This window comes from Tachysurus vachellii, chromosome 15 (genome assembly GCF_030014155.1).
Source record: "Tachysurus vachellii isolate PV-2020 chromosome 15, HZAU_Pvac_v1, whole genome shotgun sequence".
NCBI lineage: Eukaryota > Metazoa > Chordata > Actinopteri > Siluriformes > Bagridae > Tachysurus > Tachysurus vachellii.
Window position 1 is genome coordinate 18,912,560 of NC_083474.1, and position 15,549 is coordinate 18,928,108.

At 39.2% G+C, this 15,549-nt stretch overlaps 1 protein-coding gene across 2 annotated transcripts; it reads left to right on the forward strand.

The window, feature by feature from the left end:
• The first annotated feature begins 729 nt into the window (after positions 1-729).
• Positions 730-14,600, forward strand: spartb (spartin b). Of its 2 annotated transcripts, XM_060887948.1 has the most exons (9): positions 730-876; positions 2,173-2,916; positions 7,308-7,505; positions 11,230-11,371; positions 11,924-12,118; positions 12,226-12,384; positions 12,767-12,857; positions 13,083-13,127; positions 13,825-14,600. In XM_060887948.1, exons 2-9 carry the CDS (start codon positions 2,176-2,178, stop codon positions 14,033-14,035), a joined length of 1,782 nt encoding a protein of 593 aa, XP_060743931.1. In that variant the 5' UTR covers positions 730-876; positions 2,173-2,175; the 3' UTR covers positions 14,036-14,600. The 2 variants fall into 2 exon arrangements, with proteins under 2 accessions (XP_060743931.1, XP_060743932.1); XM_060887949.1 differs by lacking the exon at positions 13,083-13,127.
• The last annotated feature ends 949 nt before the right edge of the window (positions 14,601-15,549 follow it).

The window sequence follows — 15,549 nt, forward strand, 5'->3', positions numbered from 1 at the left end:
TATGACTGTAACCATTCATTATTCAGGGACAGTAACACACTGCACATTTCTGTATAATGAAATATCACCCTCATTAGTACCGTGTGATAGTATCATATTCTTTGGAAACCATACACCACGCTCCTTCACTAACCTCTGATTCTAAACTAATTACACAAGAGAATGTCCTAATAACAGCCTGGCTTAGAAAAGGTAAAGCTCAGGGTAAGGTCCAGGGTCAGGATTCATGGCCTCAGCTAATAGACGATAAAAAACAGTTAGGACGGTGTTGCAAAGTATTTAAGTAATTCTTAATTCTTAATACTCTGTCTTTAACTAACTGTTCCATTCTGTAATAAACAAAAAATAAATAAATAAAAAAAATAAATCTGTTAAAACAATTAAACAACAAAACACTTTAATGAAATTATTCAGGTCTCTTTGATACTTTAATAATGACTTAAGGACAAACAGTAAGGTGGGTGTAAAAAAAATTATTTGCTCCACATAGTGGAATATTTTCATTATTATTATTTATGTATTTATTTATTTATTTATTTATTTAATTAATTTATTTGTTTGTTTATTTATTTATTTTTTATTTATCTTTCTGTTGCTGCTTTCTGATTGGTCACACCATGAGCCCAACAGCCAATCCCGAACATTCTATGCGGAAGTTAAGCGGATGCGCTCAGACTGTACGATCTCCAAATCATATACATTCGACAAGCCATTACTAGATGGTTTGTAGCTTAGTGAATGTGTGTAGGACGATGATGTAAAAGGCAGTAACGCCTGAGTCTGGACTCATAAACTGTTAAACGCTCAGAGGGGCTAAAATAAACGGATATTTATTTAGTTACCAAGTTTCACTTCTGTACAGCAGCTCGTTTTTTGGTAGGTTATCCACATTAACTCTCTTTATATATACGATATATGACGCATTTGTAAATAAGGAGTAATGTAATAGTTAGATAAGGGTTAGTTAGTAGGATTATCGTGCTAATAACTTCATTTCAACTCACTTTAACTTATTACACGATTAATTTCTGTTCAAAACTTAATAATAATAATGATAATAATTAATCACATTGCATTAGCATTTAGGTCTCTATTTTGGAATTAACATTGCATATCCTTTTTTACTTGATCTTACAAATCTAATGACTCTCGTTTCACAAAAAAAAAAAATGTTCGTAAATGTGTTAGCTATAATTCTTTTTTAGGAATATTACCTCGAAAATACCTACTGTAAACATTGACTTTTTTTTTTTACCCAACCGTTTTCCGGCAACTTCCGTGTTCTTAGTTAGCTCGGCGTGGTATTAACCAATCACAGCGCAGATAGTGAGTGGGTTTAGCCAATAACATCGCTGGAGGCGGGATTCTGCCGAAATACGAGTGGAAAATGCTTCCTCATAGCGTGCAAATGTATTAGATTGTTTAAAGTAAAGTCCAGGAATATTGGCACGAAAAGAAGCGACGTATGTAATAAAATGCAGTTTAACTTAAGCATATGCGGATACAATTCTAATATAAAAGTAATATTTATTCTTTTTCTAGGTAAAACGCTGTTTTCAAAATTATTGGCACCCATAATACCATAATATGATTAATTCTGAAGTTTGAAGTCTGCACTGGAGGAGAGTGAAACAGACTCGTAACGTCTAACAAAGCCAGAGATGTCCAGTATCTTGGATTTGGCTCAATACAGAACATTAAAGGTCATTTATATTCTCAGATTTGTGATTGTTTACTTCAGCAACAACCCCTGTTACTCAGTGTAGAGGACATGGCTACATTGCTACTACTAAATATGTGACACTTCTACTTTAGCATGTAACTTTCTCACATACTGGTTATGAAATAGAAAGAACAACATGGCAGCGTTGACCAGAAGACTGTGCACTGATGCAATAGTGATATTTTATTGTTTCATCGTGTCCTCATGTTCCCTTTCAGCTCATAACAGCGATCCGATCAACACTGACAATGTAGGAGTTTTATGGAGAACTCCTTCACACATATGCCTTTATAAGAAAGACACGGGATTTGATCGTTTCAGAAATTTTCCTTAATTTCTTTGTTGGTAAATGATCAATTAGATAATACCATGATAGCATAGGAATTTTAATCCATAACCATAATTCTAAAGTTTGAGTGTTTCAGTTCCTTTTTTTTTTATATACACAGGGCATGGAGAAATCAAAGCAGGATCCCTTCGACAAAGCCAGACTGCATGTGATCAAGGATGGCTATGAGCGAGCGTTCGAGTGCATTAACAAAGCTCTTTCTGAGGATGAGGCGGGACACGCGGCACAGGCTCTGGAGCTTTATCGCCAAGGACATCGGCACCTCCTCCGTGCTCTCAGCGTGCCCACGCAGGGAGACGAGTGCTTCGGCGCTCAGTGGGATTCGGCAAGGCAGATGCAGCAGAAGATGCAGGAGACTCTGAACAACATCATGTCTCGATTAGTAGTGCTGGAGAACAGCACAGCTTCCTCAGCTCCTACTCCAGTACCCTGCAGACCAGGGAACGAAGCATCTTCTTCGAACCTCTACCCTACACTCCCTACAAGACCTCAGCCACCCAAGGTTCTGTTCCCCAGTGGGCAGTCCTCAGGAAGCGAACATCCTCCCGCGTACTCACCGCAAGCTGCCGATGGACACGTCAGTATTTCATATGGAACAGCTGCAGGAGAGCTGTCTTTAGTAGGGGACGAGTTCTACAGCCACACGTCCAGCTCCAGTGCTTCTCCACAGATCCTGGGGGAAGACGGAGAGGAGCTGTTTTTCCTGCCCAACGGTGTCCAGATTTTCTTTGTCACCTCTGATGGACAAGTGAGCGCACCCTCTTACCCAGGATACCTGCGCATCGTGAAGTTCACCAATGACTACTCAGAGATCACGCCCACCAGGCCACCAGCCTTCCTACAGGTAAGCTATTGAATCCTAGCATAATGATTGACACACTCACTAGCTAGCTAACCTGAACAAGCTAAACATCTTTTAAAAGCTACAAAGTCTGGTGTCTGTGAACCAGGATGTGACTTCTGATTTTTGAGATATTACAGTGACGTGACGTGACATACTGCTAAGTACGGTGACCCATACTCAGAATTTGTTCTCTGCATTTAACCCATCCAAAGTGCACACACACAGCAGTGAACACACACACACCGTGAACACACACCCGGAGCAGCGGGCAGCCGTTCATGCTGCGGCGCCCGGGGAGCAGTTGGGGGGGTTCGGTGACTTGCTCAAGGGCACCTCAGTCGTGGTATTGCCGGCCCGAGACTCGAACCCACAACCTTAGGGTTAGGAGTGAAACTCTCTAACCTTTAGGCCACGACTTTAGGCCACAATTTATTAAATCTAAACAACATTATAAAACGTAAGTTAAAAGTTAAAGAAAAAGAAATGGGTGCAGAAGATGGACTCTCTTGGCAAAGGCAAAAGCCTTATACAAGATCAGATGGTATTTATGTCAGATTGTGTCAAGTGTGTCATTTTAAATTTAAAGAACAAGTGTGTGTCTCAAAATCGTGTATCATTATACACTATATCCAGCATTGTTTAAAAAATTAAAAGGGCTGAATGTCGTCTATTCTTGGATTGAGTCCTGGGTTTTGCCTGTGAAGACTGCTTTTGTTGTTAACAAGTATAAACCAATATGAAGACGAGAGAGCTGTCTGTAAGAAGCAAGCCATTATGAAGCTGAGAAAAGAAGGGAAATCAATCAGGGCCATGATACAAAACTGAACATCACCACTACAACAATTTGGAGTGTCCTGAAAAAGAAAGAAGGTCTTCTTTGTGAGAAGAAATATAGAAGCCATACAACAAGATGCAAACAAGATTAGAATTCACAAAGACAAACAGGAATGAGCCACAAAAATTCTGGCACCAAGACCAAGCCTTTAGCAAAGTCCTGGAAAGTGTGGAGGAAGAAAAGATCTGCTCGTGATCCAAAGCATACAAGCAAACAAACATGGTGGTGGTAGTATCACGGCTCAAGCAGGCCTGCTTCTGGAACTTTTTCACTAATCATCGGTCAAGATTAGTGAGAAAGTTCCAGAAGCAGGCAGGGCTTCTGGAGCAGGAGAGATGACTGCAGATAACAGGCAGGGTAATACTAGGCAGGCAGGGAGGTGGAGACGGCAGAATCAACAACAGGGGAACAGGCAGAGTCAAACCAAGCAGGGCTCTCGACAGGTACGCAGAGTGAGGAGCCATGAACAGGCAGAGTCAGACCTGGCAGAACAGGAACAGGAACAGGAATTAAGGTGGGATGACTAGTCAGGAGCGCAAACTGAAAAGATCATCTGGTTAAAAACATTGTGTCTGTGGAATTCTTAAACATAAAATGGCGGCTGCCTCGGAAGTGATTCCCCAAAATGGCCATCGACCTGGCAGTGATGTCTTAAACCACGAGCTGACAAAAACGCATCCAAATAAAAGTAGAAGTAGCTTTATCATGCAGCAAGACAACGACCCAAAACACACCAGACTCCATCAACTCAAAGGACTCAATCACCTCAAAAAAACAAGAAGTCATTCTGAAGACCTTCAGATCTCCCAGTCTGGCGTCCGGTTAACTCAGGGAGAGGAGCCTGACAGGACAAATGCGTCACAAAAGGTTGTGTAGGCATTTTGGTTAGATATTGAGACATGTCCTTATATGTTGTTATCATGTTGATGATAATGATAACTGAATGAGTCATGAGCTAAAGCAATTTATTTAGATTGCAGTTATTTAGACTGCACCCTTTCCCCCACTTTCAAGTGATATTGCAGGCTTAGTTAATCAGTCCTGCCCCTGTCCACAAGTGTGTGATCACATCTCATTATCTGCCAGGAAGTTCTGGAATGACATCAATGTTGGGGAAAGGTTGTGAGGCCTTGTCAGAAGAGATAAAGACGACGGCCATCTGCGTGGATAAGTTTAATCTGTAAATGGTATTAGAAATCTCAACATGGAAGAAAAAAAGTAAATTCAAATGCAATATATTTGTATATTATTTAATTTATTTTTAACAATTCCCATTGTCTCAAAGCAGCTTTTAAAGAAGTATAGCAACAGTAGAGAGAAAGAAAAAGAAATAAATATATAAAATAATAATAATTAAAAAAAATTAGAATAAATTAAATAAATTAAGACGTACAATTAAAGTTTGAAATGAATTTAAAAATATTAATTTAAAATTTAAAATACTATACAGTATATCTTTCCCTATCCCTAATGAGCAAGCCGGAGGCGACGGTGGCAAGGAAAAACTCCCTGAGATGATATGAGGTAGAAACCTTGAGAGGTACCAGGCTCAGGTTCAGCTGATTTGTTTAATGATGTGTTTACAAGTACAAAATAATCTGATAACATTAAAAAAAATGCTGTAACTTATTCAACCATGATGGTGCCGTGTTTAAAGTTATCGGACGAGCTGGAAAATACGTTTTGGTTTTTAGTTTGAATTTTTCTTTTTTTTTTTGGCTTTATTTATTTTTTAATTATGTTTTATTTATTTACTAACTTTTATCTTGTAGATATTGTTACTTCAAATTTCCCAAAATCGTAGTGAACAGCTTATTTATCCCAAATGTATTTATTTATTAAAACTTTATTTGTGTACTTGTTTGTTTATTTAACTGTTTATTTAGCCAGGTATTATAATTTTTTTATATTTTGTTTATTTATTTACTTTATTTACATAATTTAGTCATGAAAGTATTTACGTACTTATTTGTGTGTTTTCTCACTAATTTACTTTTTGTTTTGTTTGGTTACTCTGGTTAGAGTTAAGGATAGATCTGTAGTGTACTGTATATGTGTAGTACGGCGTATCTGTCTGGGATTGCTCTGGGTTCTTAGGTTGCATGACCTTACATGGTATTCCATGCCCATGCAGGTGGTATTCCCTGTTTATCCAGGTGGTATTCCAGATGATCTTCGTTGCCCATGCAGGTAGTATTCCCTGTTTATCCAGGTGGTATTCCAGGTGATATTCCTTGCCCATGCAGGTAGTATTCCCTGTTTATCCAGGTGGTATTCCAGATGATATTCATTGCCCATGCAGGTAGTAGTCCCTGTTTATCCAGGTGGTATTCCAGGTGATATTCCTTGCCCATGCAGGTAGTATTCCCTGTTTATCCAGGTGGTATTCCAGGTGATATTCATTGCCCATGCAGGTAGTATTCCCTGTTTATCCAGGTGGTATTCCAGGTGATATTCCTTGCCCATGCAGGTAGTATTCCCTGTTTATCCAGGTGGTATTCCAGGTGATATTCCTTGCCCATGCAGGTAGTATTCCCTGTTTATCCAGGTGGTATTCCAGATGATATTCATTGCCCATGCAGGTAGTAGTCCCTGTTTATCCAGGTGGTATTCCAGGTGATATTCATTGCCCATGCAGGTAGTAGTCCCTGTTTATCCAGGTGGTATTCCAGGTGATATTCGTTGCCCATGCAGGTACTGTAGTATTCCCTGTCTATCCAGGTGGTATTCCAGGTGATATTCATTGCCCATGCAGGTGGTATTCCCTGTTTATCCAGGTGGTATTCCAGATGATATTCCTTGCCCATGCAGGTAGTAGTCCCTGTCTATCCAGGTGGTATTCCAGATGATATTCCTTGCCCATGCAGGTAGTAGTCCCTGTCTATCCAGGTGGTATTCCAGGTGATATTCATTGCCCATGCAGGTAGTAGTCCCTGTTTATCCAGGGATTATACCAGGTGGTATTCCTTGTCCATGAAAGTGATATTCCTTGCCCCTCCAGGTGGTTTTCCACTTTTCACTTTGACCTTGACTGGGATAAAGTGGTCAGAGTGCAAGCGCTAATGCAACATCCTGTAGTTTCATCCTGTAAAGTCATGTGATTGATGGGCTTTTTTTTTTTAACTTTGTTTTCCTGCTTCATGTCTCAGATCAGAGGGGAATTCCACAGAGTGATTTCACATTTTTCTAAATTTCTAAATGAAAATAGATTATAATTTATTTAATATCATTTAATTATAATCCAAATTGATCCCAGTATCATGACATATTATCCTTATAGGCTAATACCCACAATACTACAATACTTACATTTTTTTTTCTTCTTAATCTGCCATTTTAAAATCTGCAGTTCAATTTGTACCATGATTTGAAAAATCCTTCTTTTCACTCTTAAATACAGCTTAAATTAAAGTACCTCTGAACTCATTTCTTAGACATTGTAGAATGTTTCACCAAACAAATTGTGTCGTCCGTCGTGAATGGATGCTTCGTTTTGCAGCTTTACACATTAACTATTTCAGTCCCCTCACTCGAGGTGTTTTTGTGCTGCTTTCAGGTGTGTGACTGGCTTTACCCCCTCATGGCCACTGACTCTCCAGTGCTGCTGTGTAACACAGGAGTCTACATGTTCCCTGATCTGATGGCTCCATCTCCGGGGTACTACGTGGGCGTGGTGCTGTCCTCCGAACTGCCCCTTTCAGATCGGAACCTCTTCCAGAATGTCCTGTCCCAGCTGACGGACCTAAGAGTCCAGGTGAGGTTCTACTTGAATACCCTGTCTCTTAGCTGGTGGTCAGATCGATTGATTGTTTGCAATTTACAGCTGCTTGCTCTACACACAAGTTTATCCACCTTGCTAATGTTATCCAACGTACTAATTTTCAAGTTTTCTACTTTCTCAGGTCCAAATAATAAAGAACCAAACGTGCCTGGTGGAAAAACAATGAGCTTAGATGTGCTAGCTACAATATCAGATTGTTTCACTTCGAACTTTGATTTGAGTTCTCGAGCCTCCGTCTAATGAGCCAGTAGTAACCGAGATACCGGGAATGTGGCGTATTTGGAGGAGCTACGTTTTATTATGTTGTGTCACACTACTGGAAGATTTTCTTACTGTTGCTTAATGAACGTTTAAAAAAACAATAAACAAATAATACTAATAACTATGCCAGGGTTTTATGGTGACTTTTTTTTTATTTTTTTTTCCTTCTTTTTTTGACTTTCACTTATTATTTAGAGCTACTGAATTTCACAATTTTGCCACCCAAATCTGTAGAATTTACCTATAAAGTAAGTTCTAGTGATAGACCCGATTTTGTTTTTCGTCATCTTTGCTAGTTATTTGTTGATGAATGATAATACCAAAATGATAAATGATAAATACCAAAATCTTTAGACTATTAGAGGTTTATACAGAATTGAACCCAGAAGTGCACGATATTTAGAGCTTTGAATTATTCATAATCATGTCATAATCAAGTCATTACAATCCAAGACGTGTTTTTACTGCTAGGAGTTTAAAAGAAGAATCACGCGCTGGTGATTTCACCAGTTCAAATAGTTTTCCACCAAACGAAGCCGGGATACTATGAAGTTACTTCTTCCACACTGTCCTTCATATAGATTTTAAATATTTTTTTGAATATTTTGTTGATTCGGTTGATTTTACCAGCACAATCCTAATGCTCCTGTTTGCTTCAACATCACATCCATTCCTGTTTCCACAGATTTCAGGCGCATTCGAGAGATTAAGAGATATATTTAACCAGGTACCAGGTTGAAGGTTGGAATATTGTTGATTGTCAAGTGCCTTTGTAGTTTCTGCAAAACCTACATTTCAGGAATTCATCCAAACAGCTCTAGTGTGTTTGAGCTGAACAGCGTATTTCAGTGCATCACAACTAGGGTTGCAAATGGGTGGTAAATTTCCAGTAAATTTCCGGAAACTTTCCACGGGAACTTAATCTAGGGAATTTTGGAAATATTCCAATTTGGAAACTTTACTGGAATTTATGGAAATTTACAGGACTTTATGGGAATTTATGGAAATTTACAGGAATTTATGGGAATTATTTGGAAATATAGGGAAATTTATATAAACTATATCATATAGAAACATAAATAAACATTTTGTTTGGTCATAAGCAGACGTGCATGCACGGTAATGCAAATTTTAAAAATGATGTCATGACTGATTTAATTGTAAGCAGAACTTTAATTGATTTTTTCATTGAGTAACACAAAAGCATAATAAACATTATTATGCTTGTAATAAACATAATAAACTTAATTGTAATCAACATTATTTTATAGAGGTTTTTCCCTGTATCTTCTGTATTTTTTCGGAATTATCTGTACATGTGGTAACACTCCTAATTTACTGCTTATTAAGAGTTAGTAAGGTAGTTATTAAGTTTAGGTATTGGGTACAATTAAGAATGTAGAATAAGGTAATGCAGAATAAGGCATTAATATGTGCTTAATAAGTACTAATAAATAGCCAATATTCTATTAATATTCACGCTAATAAGCAACTAGTTAAATGACCCTAAAATAAAGTGTTACTGTGCATGTTATGGAAGACTGCAAGTACCTGCAGAGGGTTTGGCCTCAATGGCCCTCCAGTAAGCAGTGTGCTGTGTGCAAGTGACCGAGGAACGCAGGGTACAAGTCAATTTAAATTGCATTAAATCTTGTTGTTTTAAACAGAATTATGCTGCAAGATTTTGTTTAACTACATTTAAGTTCCTTGTTATAGGCAACTATGCATTTTTTTTTTTTAAATTCCCAGTTAATTCCCATATATTCCCATTAATTCCAATTGGAAAGTTTCCAGCCTTGAAATTTCCCGGAATTTTGCAACCCTAGTCACAACACAAGCTCTGTGTAACTGAATTAAAACGCAAACCAAACTCGCTCAGTCGTTCGCAAACCGAGCGACTACTCGACTCCCTTCTACTCTCTCATCGAGATGGCTGTTTATATAGAGAGTGTTTTATCATCAATTGCTAACCAGTTTGGAGTTGTTTTATATCGTTAACTAGAAAGCTTTATTTTCTTCAATGCTAGCTAGCTCGTTTGTGTTGCAGCTTGAAATGATTAGCATGTTTCTGTGTAAACTGGCAGAAGTTTAATGGCACGTTATTCATTTTTAAGAAACTGAACAGTTTTAGTAAGAGCTTCAAAGACAGTTAGTGGTTTTGCTAGCTCAGGCTGTTCTCTGGAGTCTGATCAGTCAGATGCTGTTGTGTAGTTTGCTGAATAACAGCACCCTTGACGGTATGAAAGCTTCTTCTTTAGAAACGATATAATGATATACGATATGGTGAAGCTTTCTGCAAAGAAGATTTATAGTGTCAACGACTGAAAGATGTCCCGCCTTCAGGAAAGCGGAGTTTACGCGGTTTTGAGTTTCTCTGGAACATGACAAACTGCATTCTTTTGGCTCATTCACTTCAAGAGAATTAAACCAAGCAGGCTGGTGAAGGGGAAAAATGTGTTACGTGCTTCACGGAAGTTCCAAAAATGTTGAACGTTACTCTAAATGGATAAAAAGTATGACTCGGTGTTGTGTACAATGCAGGAAAATAACCTATATTTCAGCGTGATAACAGTTATCGTTTCGTACGTCGTGCACTTAACGTACACGCTCGCCCGCATTTTTGTGATGTCATCAAGTGTGCGACGTCACACTCCAGTATTTCCAAGCGTTCCACTCCGGTTAAACACTTCAAGGCACTTGACACTTCATTGTGTACTCGCAATACTTGATGAAAACTTTCCTTGGCTTGTGGTAGATAGAATCAGACGAATATTTTAGCTCGAGCTTAAAGGCGGAGATGTGTAGAGTTAGCGCTGCTTTAAACTCCTCCCTGCTAGGCATTATGACAACAAACACAGGCAGAAAATTCAAACCAACCTTGCTGTCTTTAATCCTTTCATACCTTGGCATAAACACTGGGTTGTTTTTTTTTTTGTTTTTTTTTTTTACTCACGTCATCTGTCTGACCTTAAAATAAGAAGATAGTTCATCAGTGACTCATTTGTTATTATTAATCAGCTCAGAGACGGACATTCCAAAACGTGTGTGTGGTATAATGATGTCATTGTTTCCTACCTGATGTCACACATTTCTTTGGAGATCACACTTTGTAAACATTCACACATGCTCGTATTCATCAGGGCTCGGCACCGAGCAACACTGTCCATCTTAAAGGTGGGAGCAAGTACAAGCCCTCGCTTTGTTTTGGACATAACAGCGCGTTGTGTGAGGTGCTCCGTCTGCTGACTGACTGCACAAAGCACCGCCATCAGATAAGCACAAAGCAGCTGTTTGACGACAGTGACAAAAGTTCACAGATTCACATTCCCAAGCAGAATTTCCCTGCATCATTTGCTTTTAGTGAGCACGTTAGCGTGGTGCTGTAACCTGCACAATGTCATGTTTTAACTGCTTCTCACCCTGGTGTGTTTCCAAGCCGTCCGAAGAAGCAGCAGACACCATTAACCTGCCTCAGAAGGTGCCCATAGAGCCAGCTGTGCCTGAGGTGGCGCCCTCTGCTGAGGAGGAGAATGAACTGCCAGAGTGGAGCGAGAAAGTGGCTCATGGGATTCTTACAGGTGAGACCCGAGGACATGCAGTTATGTCCAAACAACACCCAATTCTATTTCATCTTAATTGGTTCTAGTACCTTTGTTCTAGATGTGCATGTAATGACTTCTTAAAAAAGAAAGAAAGCTTTTTTGTTTAGTTTTCTGTAACTACTGGTTACACAACACCCAGGTTTCCGGTGACTGCAGGTGATGCGAGTTCGGGTTCTGATCGGTTTCTGTTGCTAGGCATCGAGCCGTAACATTTGAACACAGCACAGTTTCACACTGAACACGTTTGGCACCGTGATGTGGAGTGAACCCTGCACAAAGCCGTGCTTATCCCGAGTCAGAGCAGGGTATCATCACTAATCCCGCATCTAAATTACAAGTGTGAAACCTTCCTGTACCTGGGATTAATGCAGGGTCTCGTGTTCACTTGTTAGCAGTAAACTAGATATGAAATGGTTGACTACAAATTGTTTCTCCACTTGCCCCAAATGGAGTCAGTTAGTCAGACCATATCTTTAAAGTTGTTCCTATACACCTGTGATTAAATATCAATGTGTGTGATTGTTGCAGGAGCTTCCTGGCTGAGCTGGGGATTATCGAAGGGAGCCGAGTACACAGGGAAGGCCATCCAAAAAGGAGCATCCAAACTGAGGGAACACATCACACCCGATGACACGCCGACCCAAGTCAGCCCTACGGTCTCCAAAAGCCTTCACGTAGCCAAGCAGGCCACAGGAGGAGCCGTGAAAGTTAGCCAGTTTCTGGGTAAAACATCCGTCAACAGAATCCGACCCCCTCTCCGGACGTTTGGTTAGAAAGTGTAGTCTTCTGTTTCGACTGCTTCTAAACCCTCTTGCTGTTGGCTGTTGCAGTGGACGGGTTGTGCAGCATTGCTGGCCACGTGGGCAGAGAGCTGGCGCCTCATGTCAAGAAACACGGCGCTAAGCTGATCCCAGAGTCTATGAAGAAAGACAAGGACGGACGATCCAACATCGACGGCGCCATGGTCGTAGCTGCAAGCGGAGTTCAAGGTAGCGTTAAATACGTCTACGTTTATTTTATTTCACTCTCACAGGACACTAAATATTTTGATAGAACCCTCTGTTTGTTTTCACGTAAAGTGAAAGTGAGAGGCCTTCGGCAGCTCATGACAGCGATGGCTTACAGTCAGCTTCAACTGAAAGAAAGAAAGAATGTGTGTCATATTCAGATATTTTGGTTAATTTTCCTACTTTGGAGTAATAAAAATACTTGTATATAAATACAGTACAATTAAAAAGAGTCAAAATCCCAAAGTAAAAAAAATACAAAGAGCACTTTCACCTGGAAGTCATTAAACTGTGTAAATGTAAAGGGAGACGGATATCCAAGCTTACGTTCTCTTTATATTTGTTTTTCTGGTCTGATGTTCAGGATTTGCCACGATGTGGACAGGCCTGGAAACCGCAGCTAAGAACATCGCAAAGAGCGTCGCGACCGAGACCGTCACCACCGTCAAGCACAAGTGAGTAAGAGAGCATTCAGGAAGTTCTGATTTTCAGTCTAGATTGCACATCAGAACGATTTTGCTAAAGACAGTATCACACACACAGACAATACGATCTCATCATCCTAATCGACTCAAGCGTTTTAACACCGCCATTAAATCGCTTACATTAAACACAGACTCGTGTTTAGATTTTGATTCAAACCACCTACATGTACATCTCTCCCCTCTATGTGTTTACAGATTCAGGGGTCTTGAGAACATATCTGATTCCCCGAATGAGAAAAAGTAGCTCTTACCGTATAACGCTCGCCAGTTATTAACACTCTGAGGCACTACTAAGGCTGATGGTGTTCTGATTGATATCTGGAGCTCCTACTAATCGTCATGGTGACGGGGCACGAATCCTTCGAGCTTAACGCAACGATTAACCGATTCCTCAGTTAATGAATGAAACCCTTTTTATTTTTATTTTTCCCTCAAACATTCATTACAATTTCTAATTCAGTATTTTCTGTTCACAGATTGTTGACTAAATCTAAATATTTCTGCCTAAAATTGATCCGTTACAGATTTCTCCCAATATTAGGCTCATCGATGTACATATAAACTGCCTAATTATCTTTTTTTTTATTTTTTTTTAACCATATTTAATATTAAAACATTTTTACTGGTCACATACACAAGCATACAGAGGAACGGACAGAATTCCAGACCAGCTGTAATTACAATACACCAGACAGAAAAAAAATCTACCGATCGATCAATCTCGATTGTAATAGTGTGCTTGTGATTTCACTGGATTTCTGTAGAGACGAATGAACGAACGAATGAACCACTGCACGTATACGAGATGCTTTAAACTGCATGCTTTTAACTCAGCTTCAGATGCTCACATCTATTTCTGCTCTTTTTAATCTATAAATAAATAAATAAATAAATCCCACCCCTTTACTTTTTAATTAATGTGGATTATGTGGTGAAGGTATGGGGCAGAAGCAGGGCAGGCCACAGACCACGCCGTCCACTCCGCCATGAACATGGGCATCACCGCCTTCAACGTCGACAACCTGGGCATCAAGGCCATGGTGAAAAAGACGGGGAAAGAAACGGCACACGCCATTCTGCAAGACTACAAAGTGCAAGACGGGGCGGAGGCGAAGGAACAAGAGGAGAAGCCCAAAGAGCAGAAATAGACTGCCGTCACGTAACGGACAGGGTTCTGCTTTACACAGAAAAGAAACAAAGCTTCATGCTGCAGTCTGAATGTACGCAGGTTTACCATCATGGTGGACTAAATACTGACCTGCTTTGGTTTGGTTTATTTATAAAAAAAGAAATAAGCTCGTTCTCTTTCTTTATTTACCAACATGCTGCCTAGAAATTCAAGTCTGTTTGGGTCTATTTTTATACAGACAAATTCCTCTTTATAAGAAGCCTCACAGATTTTAAAGAACTCTATCTATCGTTGCCTTATTCTGATCGCTGTGAAAGTCTAATAGACTAAACAGTAATCTGTTTGGTCTTTATTCATCAGTAAAATTGCTTTTTCTTTTGCTTTTGCTTTTGTTCAACTTTTCCTCTTGCGTCAGGTCAGAAAGCTCTGAAATCTGAGCATAACATTTGAACAAAACATGATTTGTGGTTAAAACAAATGTAATTAAAAGCAGGTTGTATAATAAGCTGAATATTAAACGTTTTAGAAGCCTTTTGCTAAGGCCATAATGAAGCGTGCTTATTAAAGTTCAACTAAGGCTTGAAGTCTCGGGAAGTGATTTTTTTTTTTTTTTGTTTTTTTTTGTGTAAAAGGGTAATTAAAACCAGCCACAGGAAAGTCATTTTAGTCTTGTTTTTTTTTTTTTGTTTTTTTTTGTTACTGAAAAGTGAGGGTTGATATCTGCTATGCGACACAATAACAGGACATGGACAATAAATTGGATGTTCTATAACATTAAACATGACTAGAAATGGATAAAACTGGTGTTCTCCTTCAATAATTTGTTTGTAATCTTTGTCAAGGTTCTGCAGTATAGCAGTACACTTTTCCCCTAACACCACACGCTGTTGTTGTGTATACTTTTAGAGACTTTTTGATTTGACGTAATATCCAACTTTACCTTTAAAATATGTTTAATATTAAAATGCACTCAAAATACACTGTTATTTTCATAATATCTGCAACTGGATTTGTTACGACATATATTCAGTGTCGTGAATGCACACCTTGCTTGTGCATGAAATATGCAAATTAGGGATCAATGGGCGGAGTCTTGTTCCAGAACGGCTGATGTTGATATCAAAGACTGTGCTGAAATTTAAATTTTTGCTTGTGTGTGTATTTGTGTGTGTGTGTTTGTGTGTGTGTATTTATGCGTGTGTGTATGCGTGCGTGAATGCGTGTGTGTGTATGTATGCGTGTGTGTGTGTGTATGCGTGTGTATGCGTGTGTGTGTGTGTATGCGTGTGTGTGTTTGTATGTGTGTGTATGCGTGTGTGTATGCGTGTGTGTGTGTCTGTGTGTGTGTATGTGTGTGTTGACGAAAGAGGGCTAAAGTTATTAACTGTAACTGTACAAGTTAAACTGCTAACGATTTAGTAACATTTTTACAAATGTTCATTTTCTGTGTGTAAATGCTGCACTAGATCTATAGACTATAGATGACAGATTTCTATAATTAAATGCTTTATTTATAAAGATGTATTCTAATTC

Excerpts from the sequence above, each read along its gene's own strand:
- spartb (XM_060887948.1), top strand. The coding sequence starts at position 2,176 with ATGGAGAAATCAAAGCAGGATCCCTTCGACAAAGCCAGACTGCATGTG. Across the intron at positions 11,372-11,923 it reads GGCTCATGGGATTCTTACAG|GAGCTTCCTGGCTGAGCTGG; the intron begins GTGAGACCCGAG and ends TGATTGTTGCAG. Across the intron at positions 12,858-13,082 it reads GTCACCACCGTCAAGCACAA|ATTCAGGGGTCTTGAGAACA; the intron begins GTGAGTAAGAGA and ends ATGTGTTTACAG.